Genomic DNA, 13,142 nt, shown 5'->3' with positions numbered 1-13,142 from the left:
TGATTGCAAGAATTGTTTATGTTATTGAAAAGCGGCGTCGTCTGCTCCGGATGTGGATTGCTTACATTGATTCACCGTGGGATCGCCTACGCTGCATATTCTTATTTTTTTGGTACATAACTGAATATGTGAATATATCACTATATATATTCTTGATCAGAGTCACTTGGCGAGTCGATATAGCCATGTCCGTCTTTCCGTCCATGTCTACGGAAACTAGTCTCTCAGTGCTAAAGCTATCGAGCTGAAACTTTCCCAAAGATCTTCTTTCTATTGCAGTATAGTATATAAGTCGGAACCAGCCGGATCGGACAACTATATCTTATAGTGTATCTTGAAAACGTTTTCCAGTTGAAGTGCCCGCCTTACCCAAGACATATATAAACATTTTTTTCCACTTCAGTAGATATTCATGATTAAGAGTCTATTGTGCCGCGGTCCTTCTAGCATGAACTGTGCTAGGTCCAATTAATGTAAGCACAAGAATCCGGTCAACTCCCGGCGAGCCGAAAAACTGCAGAGATATGGCCTTAACAGTAATAGTATAAGAACTAGAAAGCAATTATTTCAGGTTCCAATTCGCAAACAATTTCACATCACAGCGCAAGACTTATGAGTTCTAAACCCTGGCAAAGTAACCATAATAACTATTATAGCAATCAGAAGAATACTAATAAATTGAGGCTTAACCAACCCGATAGCCAGAAAATAACTAATTATAATCAGATTGAAAATAATTGAAATCAGGCGAGAGAGTATAATCCACAATATAATACCCATAATTAAGGAAATTCAAATGAAACTCAGTAAATCAAGCCAGAACTGATAAACGTGGATGAATCCCTACAGGTATAAAATAGACCAAAAACTAAATCTTAGAACGGTTTTTCGAAATTTTGAGTGCACTCTGTCATTATTCTAAATCTTTGGAATGTTTTAAAAAAAAAATTAATTTATTTTCTGATGTGTATATTACACGCATACACATTTTAAGAAAAAGATTGGGTAAAATCAGACTCTACAGTCGACTCAGCGTAAGGGAGCAAAAGGGAAATAAAGACATATAAGCAGAAAAGCGATATTTTCGGGCGCCACCTACCGGCTTTTGCAGTAGATGTTATGGGGACGGCAGACCGATTTAAGTGTTTAAACCGTTTGTAGGCGTTACGTTGCCTACTCACATTTTTCTTAGGTCAGTCGATAGGTATTGATGAGACAAACACATTTCGGGTGAAATTTTGATTTTATTATAAAAACTGTAGGCGCTACAGATTTCGCGGATTGTGGGCGTTAGAATGGGAGTGATAACAAACTTGCGCTGCGCAGGAAGCTCATGACTAGATCGACTCGGCTGGTGATCCTGATCAAAAATATACGTATATACTTTATGGGGTCGGAAACGCTTCCTTCCCTGTTACATACTTTCCGACGAATTTAGTATACCCTTCTACTCTACGAACAACGGGTATAAAAATTCGGAGATCAGAAAAAGGAGTGTAAACAGCGTCTAATTTAGATCTGCCCTAGAATAGTATTGATAATTCCGTTTTGGTAGTGTTACAACTTTTTAATTATAGAATAGTCGAATCGTGCCTTAGAGCAGAACATGTAAAGAGCGCTTCAAGTTATATGGTATGTAATAATCCATTCAACCTCATTATCCTAAATAAAACCTACACCACTCGTAAAGCCACCCCTTCTCAGTTCAGAAGTGGGATCAGTGTAGTTGGATATGTGTGCAGCGTAGGAGTTTTCCCAAAAACTCTAAGAAAAGGAGCGAGAATCGTCGGCGTGGAAAGTTTGCAATGTGTTGATGTGTTCCCAAAGGTCTATGTAACAGGAGAAATTGCAGATGACGGATGCGTTCAGATCGGGAAACTTAGTGAACCCGTGGACTTAAGCATAGGAGTAAAATGATGATTCTTAGTGAACCGTGGCCGCAGAAGTCTCAAGAGCAGAGGTTCAAAAGAAGCCGAAGCACATACACACAAAACAGTTGTGAGTATTGGTGAATTTCAAAAGTTATTGAAAATAATAATTCTCTAGAGCATACATGACACATGGAGTTTTTGTGTATTCGTAGAGTAAACAAGCAGGTGCAAAACTTTGTTGTCTCGTAGCCAGCGGAAATTTCACAATTGCAAAACAAAGTGAAGGAAATAATAGACATGTTAGCTCAATTAGTTACTATTCAAATGGGAAACGCAGCACCTGTACAGGAGGAAAATCATCAGCAGCAACAGCAGCCAATTTTTGATTTGGATATCGACGAGGTCAGCAAAGAGAGGAGCATTCCTGTACAGGTTGGTAGCCAACGTGAGGCAAGCATCAGTCAGTCAGCGACGACAACGCCATTTGATTTCTACCAGACGGACGAGAAGTTCCTTTTACTCGCCATTTATACCAGGCTAAAAGGTCCAACTAATATGTGGCTAGATGTAACACCCATTCTAAACACTGCGTGGAAGCACATCGCCGATACTATACAAAGTGCTATTCAACATGGCCAATGCAACCAGGTGATCAAAAGAAACGGTAAATAAGTACTGTTTCCGGATGTCAGCCCTTGGAGTGCGTTACAAGCTCAGCGATGCAGCGATCATTAGATAGATTGGTCATGCAAACAGAATTGCAGCAATTCATTTCTCAACAATGAAGAGTTTTATTTTGTCAACAGAGGTCGATCGAGTACGAGCACGAAAGAATACTCAACGAAAGCCAGCCACTTCGAATAGAAGCAGGACATCGAAGTTAAGCCGGTACGGTCGAAGGAATCTCTAAAGTGTTACAATTGCGGAGAAATAGGACACTTTGCTACTTCGTGTTTAAAGGAGAAGAAAAAGTCACGAGGCATCAAGTGCAACAAGTTCCACAAGCCAAATGGAAGTTGCCAAGCCCAGACTGACATACGTTTAAGAGCCGCAAATCACGACAATCTATTTACCAGGAAAATCTGCGTACATTCACACGATTATAGCGCCTTCATCGACTCAGGTAGTCAGTCTTATCCGACAATTAGTTGCCGAGAAAATTAACGTCAAGCGCCACAAGTGCTCAATGAAGATTAGGGACATTTGCGGAGGCTCACATATTTTCACAGAAGCGATGACTGTGGCTACGGGAATTAATAGGAAAACTATCATGGCGAAAGTGTATATAGCCGACGACAATCTATTGCAGGAGGACTTTCTGTTGGAACAGGACGTCATTATCTCCGCTAAGACAAGCGTGTTCAAAGCACACATCATAGTGGAAAGCATTCAAGTTTAGCATCCTTATTGGCAGCCAAACATTTGATGAAATGTACGAAAAGCTTGAGAGCATCCTGAAAGTTTTAAAGGAGTCTGGATTAACGTTAAATTAGGAAACCTTCCTTGGTCACGAGATACACGCAGAAGGAAATAGACCTGGAGAAATTAAACGAACCCAATCAGAATGTTCCCGAAACCAGCCATCTTTACCGATTTGAGAAAGTTTTTGGGTCTCTCTGGTTATTTCCGATAATTTGTTGCTGGGTATGCCATATTGTCATCGCCATTGATAAGTCTATCGCTCAAGGATCAGCCATTTACTTGAAACCCGCTACATGAAGAAGCCATCGACGAGTTGAATAAATGCCTAATCTCAAATCAAATTATTACGAGTTATCACCTAGACGCAGAACATGAACCAACTACTGATGCCAGTGCCGTTGGTTTAGCCGGAGTATTGTTACAACATGAGGAAATCAGCTAAAACCAATCGATTATTATAACGGAGCTATTTCCAAGCTGGCAAATAACTATCACAGCTACGAACTTGAGGGAATAAGATAAAAGGTTTCCCCATTTCCAAAGAGTTCCAAGAGAAACGAACGTATTCTCGTGATAGCCGATGCATTTACCGAGTTCAACATCGTACGAGCGGTGAAAAGAACAGCAACCTGGATGTCCTGCAAGATGTAACCAGCTACCTTGGAATGAGAGATTGCATTGTCACCGATCGTGGAACAGCTTTTACATACAAGGATTTTGAGAAATGCCGTAACGAACCGAATCATCTTGTCAATTGTAAGCTTTGGGTTCAATCACATTTGAAATTAAGTAAACTATCGGTTGTGGTTGCTTTAATTGTCTTTATTCGAAGGAATAGCAGCGGCAGATCAGCCGTTTTATATATTTTATATATAAGTAAAGTAACAATTTGTAAATTGGGCAGAGAGAGAGTTTTGCATGCACATATGTATATAGCGGTCAGTATGAGAACCATGATGACTTGGCTCTAAGCGCGGTATGCTAAGAGTGCAGATTATATTACGATTGCACTTGAAATGGTTGTGGGCACTTGGCACGTTGTCGCTGAGTGACAAAGGCAATGCCCTATGTATTTTATTGGCATACCAACAAAGTGTTGTGACTTCGGCTAACAAAGTGTTGCCGCTCAATATTTATTTATTTATTTGGGGGTGTGTGTGTTGCCTTAGATGTAATATTTTTAATATCTAAATATTTGCACAAATTTTCTATAATTGAATTCTTGTATTCTGTTCCCATGACCGTAGTAAACGTCTTCATTGGACTGTACATCAGTATAAAAGATTCAAATATTGTTTTTGCAACAGTATTAGCATTCTTATTTGGAACATATATGGCAACTAAATACTTCGTTATATCACATATTAAAGTGACTGCATACTCGTTGCCATTTCCTGCTTTTGGTAGTGGGCCAATAGTGTCAACTATCACTCAGTCGAAAACATATGGGAGTGTCTGTTATTGTCAATGGAGTCTTTTCGTATGTACTCAGTGATGTCACGAGTCATATTCTTCCAAAAATAAGGTCTTTTGATATTTGCTAATGTTTTTGAAATGCCAGTATGACCTCCTTGTATGGGATCGTCATGTAAGTTACACAGGATGGCTTCTTTATCTTTTTGTTTATCTATTGAGTAGCGCTACTCTTAATGTTTTTACACATATTTAATTGCCCATTAATTTGAAATTATATATTGAAGTATATTCAAAGATATTTTTCCACGGTGCCACTTTGAGTTGGCTGATTTTATGTATACCGGCTTGCAGTTCAAGCCTTTGGAAAAATGTACCTAAACCTAAGAATTTATTGGTATATAAATCGTATAGCATCGTATCTTGCTATAATTTTTCTGCCATGTTTAAATAAACATAGCATATCTTTTACATGCTATGTCACTACTTTACCTACTTCGTCTTTGTTTATGACTTCATATACGTTGGGCCTAGGAGCTGTATCTAAAGATTGCGTGGGCAATTCTTTTTCTTTATTTTCCGCGCGGATTTTCTGTCTATTCTGATATCTGGTAATGACTTTATTGATATTGCTAGTTATATTTTGTAGGTCTTTGATGGTTATTCGTGATAACGCTACATAGTTGTCTTTTCCCTTTAAGTATCCAACTGAGAAATCATATTCATCATATTCGAGCCTCATACGTGTCAGTTTAGAACTGGGATTGATCATTGAGAAGAGGTATATTAAAGGTCAATGGCCTGTTTTTATTATGAAATGTTTTCCATATATATATGGTCTAAAATAATATTTCCCTGTGTATTGCAGCTAGTTCTTGCTCAGCAGTACACATATTAATTTCTCCTTTAGTGAATGATATAGATGCATAAGCAATGCGAAGTTGGAGTCCATCATGGCTTCGAGTTAAAACCGCTCCACATGCTTGTTTGCTTGCATCCGTAATTATACAGATTTTTTATTTAAATCGGGATATTATAACAGTGTTGGTTCTATTAGTTTGTTTTTTTAATATTGGAATGCGTCTTGGCATTACACTGTCCATTTAAAGGGAATAGTCTTTTTGCATAATCTTGTTATGTGCTGGGAATATTCGGCGAAGTTTTCAATGAATCGTCTACTATAATTGCAAAAATCTACAAAACATCTGGCGCTCTCCGCATTGAGAAATATTTTGCTCTCACTAGTTGATCTAAAATGTCATCAATTCTAAAGAGTGGAAATTTATCGGACAATATTTTTTTTGTTTATTTGACGATAGTCAATCACTAATCGCCATTTCCTTGAATCTGAAGCGGGAGATGATTTTTTGGGGGCAAGTAGTAATGGGCTATTATATTCAGATACAGAAGGTTCGACTACTCCGTCGGTGATCAATTTTCCGACTTGCCTCTGTATCTTGTTCACCTGACTGTGGCTTCTATAATATTTGACGTTTACTGGTTCATCATCCTTTAATCTCAGTTTCTGTTTGTAGAAATTGTTTGTACTGATTGGTTCATGTATGTTGTATGTTATTGGCACATAAATTGGAAATTTAAGGTTAAGCCAATCTTCAGATGGTTGTATTTCTTTATGAAATCGATTCCTAATATGCCATGGCATGGAATAGCAAAATGTAAATCCACGATATGAAAGTCATGTTGGATTATATACCTAGTTGCCTGTATCTCAATAGAAGCTACCCGTTTTGATTTTGTAATTTCCAGACTTATTCCTTTTATATCTGCTATATAGTTATGGTTTATGTCATGATAGACATCAGAATTTTCTTTGATTATTGAAATGTCTGTACCCGTGTCTACTAAAAACACCAGTTCTTTTCCTTTGAATACGTTAGTAAAAGTAACAAATATATTTTGACTGAGATTACTTGCATGAACCATTACATTTTCTACTGTTGGGTAGCTTAATGTATTTGGGGTTACTCTCACATGGTTATTGGTGTTATGGCTATTTAGGCCTCGATTTCAGTTACCACGTCTTAGATTGTTTCCTCTGTATTGACCTCTTGCATTATTATAATAATTGGAACTGTTGTAGTTGTTATAATTATTATAAAGACTATAAAAGTTATCTCTGAAATGTCCACTTTCGTGGTTGTCCAGTTGCTTCCGTGCAAGTATTTACGAACTTGGATATGGCATCATTCATCGTGTTGAAGGAGACAGCCTGCATCATAAGTTTTACCTTATCAATTGATCAACTCTTTGTCGTTGCCTTAACTGCAGACTGTGTAGAATAACTTTTGGCTAATTCAAGGGTTAGAACTTTCGTCATCTGCTCACCTTCTGACGTGTATTGGTTAGTAGTTTTCTTGTTGTCGTTGCTGTAGATTCATCAGTTTGGCCGATAGTACTTCTATAGTTTCGCATTTGACATTTCTTTTTAGTATGGAAAAGACTTCTGATATAGTTTTTTCATTTCCGACTAGGTTTCTGGCGCCACCTTTTAGCTTTGTTTTTAATATCGAAATATCTAATTGTTCGTGTTCGCCTTCTGTAGAATCTGTAGAATTGTCCAAATAAGACATTAATATAGGTGGGATAGTGATATTATTTATTTCTTCCTCTTCCAAATCCTTTTCGTTAATATTAATAACATCTTTTGATTCTGTTTCATCACTAGTTTCTATTATTAGTGAAGTATTAAAAACATAAGGTATTGATATATCTAGCTTGAACTTTTCTCTTATAGTTGACAAATTGATCAATGCTCTTAATTAAACTTATCTCTGTGTTTATTATTAGTATTCAAGCACTTAACTAATATTTCTACGTGTTTTCTAACAGGGGTTTTCTGTATCGGTCTATTCTGGGCTAATGCCATTTGTCAAATTCAGCTTTAATGTTTGATAATTCTTGTCATAATTCATTTCATTCCATTATGTTATGGATATAATTTATATTCATAACATCATAACAATTGCTTTACCTAAGATTGGATGCTTATCTATTCATGATCTAAGTTGCACATCCGAAATGATCGTTAGTGCTATTCCTTTTTTGGGGTTGCAGTGCAGTGAAACAATGGTGGCATGACTGTTAAATGTGTCTATATAAAGGATTTTCAACTCGTATACACTAACAGGGGTTGTAGATATTAATTGCTGAACTCTTCTACTGAAATCTGGGTCTCTTATGTATATTTTGCTTATGATCCTTTGTGTATCTATACTTGAATATACAAATATATATATTGTTTTAGATTTACTATATTTTATTTCATTTCCTTGTTGTTGCTTCTTAAATAAAATTTAATTTTATATTTTTTTCATGATAAGTATATATTGTTTGTGCGCTTTGTTCTCTATTTTTCTTTAAATTTTGTCCAAGTCATTCTCTCGGCTACTATTTCTTTTTTTCAAACATTTATTATGAAGCTTGCACAATTTATAAAAGCAGTTGGCGCACATTACGACAACAATTATTACTAGCATTGTATTAACAAATTTAAAATCAATGTTATTTGGTTCAACTTTATTACGTTAGCAGTGGTATCTACTGGCTTAACGTCTACTATAACCATTATTGTTTTGTTAAAATTATAATTATAAATATCATGGATTTCTTCACTGAATTTTATTATAGAATTACTCCTCATCTATTTTATAAGGGCCTTTCTTATATATCTTTCTTTTGCATATATCCTACCTATAGTTTCGCATAGCTTTACGGGCTACACTTCTAAACGAGCGTAAATGGTTCCGCACGATTTTACAAAAATTTAGTTTTATATTTAGTTTTAGTAGCTGGTCGTCGCCGGTTGGCTGCACTGACCCTCCTTCGCAGGCGAAAGTGTCGGGTTGCCCCTCTCGCTTGTTGATCTGCTGCTGGTGTTCGGGGCCTATTGGCTAGGCGTGGCCGGTGCCGGTATTCGCACTGGTCTTCGGCTTCATGCATGCGTAATTACATGTTGCAGAGTAGAGAGGTCCGGGACAGTCGGTCGGGCAGGCTTCTGGTCTTTTCGGAAGTGGCTTGAAAGTATTTGTTTTTGATATGAGTTTTTGATTTATAACTTTTATTTTATTTGCTGAGTGAGTTGTGTCTTGTGGTACTCTATTTTTGAGGGTTTCTTTTAAAAATTCAAGCTAATTTTTAAGTTTTTGAGCCGTTGTCCGTGCGGGCGGTGTTAACTGTGCAAATAGCAACCACTTGATGTGCGCTATTCTTTTATTAATTTTATTTTTCTGACCTTCACGTACCATCACTCACACTCTACTCACTTAGACTTTTTTTTATTTCCTCATGTCGCCTTGTATTTTTGCCAAACTCTTAAGATGTAGAATGTTTGCGAGTCCACTTGCCTCTTCGCTGCTCCTCGTCACACTTGTCACGGTCGCCAGTAACCAAAAGCTCAATCACATTTGAAATTAAGTAGACCATCGGTTGTGGTTGCTTAAGGCTTGCTAGCTGTCGACGCAGCGGAAGATCAGCCGTTTTATATATTTTATATATAAGTAAAGTAACAATATGTAAATCGGGTAGATTGAGAGTTATGCATGCACATATGTATATAAGCGGTCAGTATGGGAACCTTGATGACTCGGCTCTAAGCGCGGTATGCTAAGAGTGCAGATCATATTACGTTTGCACTTGAAATGGTTGTGGGCACTTTGCACGTTGTCGCTGAGTGACAATGCCCTATGTATATTATTGGCATAACAGCAAAGTGTTGTGACTTCGGCTAACAAAGTGTTGCCGCTCAATATTTATGTTATGTGATAAGAACGCTTATTGGCATCGAATGACATCGATAAACATAGTGTTGACAGGACCAAAAGATGATAGTAGATGCGGAATTGGAACAACTAAGAGCAGATGCTGCGATACTGCCAAGAAACGCTGCGACACTAAACATGCGAAGTCAACTGTGTACAGCGTTGGAGACCTTGTGTTGGTCGAAAATTAGCCATTCAGCACGGGCACATCACTCAAATTGACGCCTCGCTATAAAGGTCCATTCATAATCTTCCGAACGGCAGATATCTTGTTAAAGACTGTGAACAGCGCCTAATTTAGAATATAATTATCTGTCAGACTTTGTAATTATAGAATAGTCGAGATAGAGTCGTACTCAAGAGCAGAACGTGTACAGAGCGCTTTAAGTTATAATTTCATAAGTAATAATCTATTCAACCTCATTATCCACTCGTAAAGCCGCCCCTTCTCAGGAGTAATAAGATAAGGGGGCACGGAAGAAAACTTAATTGATGATAATGACAGCTTTTTTTACCACCTTTATTCCATTAAAGGAATTTATTATACGAAAAATTGTTGATGAAAAGAGCCAAATCAGAACTGAGTCTGCATCAGAACTGAGATGCAAATCAAAGCAAAACATGTTTGGCCGACGACCCCGTTTATAGCAATCTGTGTTCCCATGCTCTATCAGATTCAGTTTTCGTAAACTCTAAAGCTTATCGCGTGACGAAAGAAGAAATTATAAGACCAAGGAAAATCGCTTATAATTCTCCTGTTTTGTGGTAACAAAAAAGTGATTTAATGAAGATGGTTCTGCAACTATAGACTATAAATAACTTTACGAAAACACTAATTCGGACAGATATCTAATTCAAGAACCTTCATTGTTTTGTCAAATCTTCTAATAGCTAAATACTTATTCAAGATCCGGGTTTCACCAGATTTTCATGAAAGAAACAGACCTTGAAAAAACCTAAAATTACGGCAAATAAAGAGTGTTTTTTTTAGGGGTATAGAACTTCAAATTTGTTTTGATATAAGTCACGAAAATGCAAATACCACTGAACATGATATTTGTCATTTGAAGTGCGTGTCAGGACTGGTCATATCAATTTGTCGCAGGACTGAACTAAAGGATCAAATGGTGCAATATAAGAAAATTGCTAATCATATATCCCCAATGAGTCGGCAAGGAACGATTAAGAAAGTTATAAAAACACCTAAGCACTACGGTTAGGGAGATCTGAAAAAAAAGTTGGTAACACTGTTCAATTGAACATGGTTTTGTTTACCGTCATTTTGGAACACAAATTAGTTCGGAAGTATTTCTTACAATTCTTTAAAAATAATGTTACTTCATATTTCCTATCGGCACCATTTAAATCGACCCGGCCTATCCCAGTCTATCGTAGATATTGAAAACCCTATTTCACACTCATTGTGCGGCTTATTGCCAAGTGGTCTGAAATATAAAGCGACACACTTATTTCTTATATACAAGGTGAGTTCCAAAGTAAACAGGACTTTTAAAAAAAAGACAGAACAAATAGTTCTTTCGGCAATATCAATTTATTTTATTGAAAATAGTCTTCTTCTACTTTAATACAGCGTTTTGCACGGTCCACAAGCATGTCAAACGATGCACGGTGCACGGTGCCATGTCAGGTGAATACGGGGAGGTGTTGATGGTTAAAATGTGATTTTTGGTCATATAGTCGGACACAAGCGTCGATCGACGCCAACTTCCATCTTCGCGAGCACCTAACGCTTCAAAACTCTAAGGTAGAATACCGCATTAACGTTTTGGCGGGGTGGGACAAATTCTTTGTGGACAATAAACTGGAATCATAATAACAAATCAGCATTGTCTTCACTTTTGACTTCTCCAGGCGTGATTTTTTGGTCGTTTCGGGATCATATTGAAAACACCAAGTTTCGTTACCAGCCACAATCTTGTAAATGAAGTTCGGGTCTTTTTTTTGCCTTTTTAATGATGTCCTTCGAATGTTGAATTCTGAGAAATTTTTGAACATCAGTCAATTTGAGCGAAACAAACCGTCCACACACCTTTTGTAAGCCGAAATGTTCGGTCAAAATGCGATAAATCGATGTTTTGGATATGTTTAATTCTATTTCCATGAATTTCAATGATGATTTCGGCTGTTTCTTTTTGCGAATTCACGTACAGTTTCGATCTAATTTTCGGTGATCACGGATTTTGATTGGCCCACATGTTCATCGTCATTTATGCCCTCACGACCACTTTGAAAACGTTAAAACCACTCGTTCACTCTGATACGGGATAGGTAATCATCGCCATAAACTTGTTTCACCAATTGAAACGTTTCGGTAAAAGTTATACCAATTTTAAAACAAAATGTAAGGTTGGCTCTTTGTTCGAAGCTCATTTTCGCCCCCAAAAACATACTGACACTTAAAACGCAATAACCTCACTTCCAATAGATGAAATGTCATTTTTACTAGAAGTCAATAAACGATAGCAGATTCTAATGCACCAGTTGACATTTAGATGGCGATACTAGAGAGCGCTAGATTAAAAAAGTCCGGTTTAGTTTGGAACTCACCTTGTACTTATATACTTAAGAAGATGTTTACAAATAATTGCATACAAATTGCAGGTACAAAACGATCGTCGTTTCCTTATGAGGCTTGCGGAACAGCACCATGTTCACGTTGAAGAAGTGGACAACTATGTTAAGCAGGTGATCGAGGACCTACGAAAAAACGGTCAGTTTGACATCGAACATCTTCAAACATGGCAGAGAGTGGAAAGAGACTATATTAAGAGTCTGATTGCAGAGTACAGGAATGGGCTGACTACTTCTGAGTACAAAGAAAAACTGTTAGCAGACCGAGCCCATTTAAATCACCTCGCTGACCAATACCGCCTGAACGTTGAGCAGATCGAGGAGTGGATGGTTGAGGAACTAAAACGACTGCGGGGCAGTACGGATGAATCTTTTAAAAGCCTTAGTGCATGGCAGACTTCCGAATTGGAGCGCTTGCAGAATTTAGTTAAACAGCAGAATCATCTTACCTTTGTGGAGTTCGAGGTGGAGCTAAACCAGGAAAGGGAGCGTTTGCAAAAGTTGGCAAACCAGTATTCCGTCAACATCGTAGATATCGAGAAGTGGCTTCGTCAGCAGCTGATTAACCTGCGAACTACGGGTCAGGCAAAAGTAGACAATATGAGCAAGTGGCAGGTGGATGAGCAACAGCGCCTAATAGAACTACTGCTTAAGAAGCAGCAAGAGATACCTTATGAGCAGGTGGAGCAAGAGCTGTTTCAGGACCACGACCGTCTGCAGAGCCTTTCGCAGACTCATCGCGTAAGCATCGACCAGGTTGATCAGTGGTTGAGAGAAGAACTAGTGCGCCTGCAAAATTCTGGTCTCATACAATTTGAGAAACAAACACAATGGCAAGAGAAGATCAGCGACGGTTTTAACCGCTGGTTGCAGAAGCAGCGCAATGGGACTAGCTACCAGGATTTTGTGGACTTCCTCAAGCGAGACAAGCAGCGCATGGACGGCATCGCGATCGAGTACCACGTGACAGTGGAGCAAGTGAAGAAATGGGTAAGATTTGAAGATTGACATTTGGTTGTAATCAAATACTTTATAGAAAAACGAGTTATTTGCCCATAACCGAATT

At 37.9% G+C, this 13,142-nt stretch overlaps 1 protein-coding gene across 1 annotated transcript in view; it reads left to right on the top strand.

The window, feature by feature from the left end:
- Nucleotides 1–13,142, top strand: part of LOC108022040 (tiggrin) — a 157,399-nt gene that overhangs the window by 123,838 nt on the left and 20,419 nt on the right. Inside the window, exon 4 of the mRNA XM_050889986.1 lies at nt 12,107–13,066. Coding sequence (XP_050745943.1) covers nt 12,107–13,066 — 960 coding nt within the window. The remainder of the gene's footprint in view (nt 1–12,106; nt 13,067–13,142) is intronic.

Source organism: Drosophila biarmipes, unplaced genomic scaffold (assembly GCF_025231255.1).
Source record: "Drosophila biarmipes strain raj3 unplaced genomic scaffold, RU_DBia_V1.1 ptg000009l, whole genome shotgun sequence".
NCBI classification, from domain to species: Eukaryota; Metazoa; Arthropoda; class Insecta; order Diptera; family Drosophilidae; genus Drosophila; species Drosophila biarmipes.
Note: the sequence above shows the minus strand (reverse complement) of the source record. Positions and strands in the feature narration are given on the sequence as shown.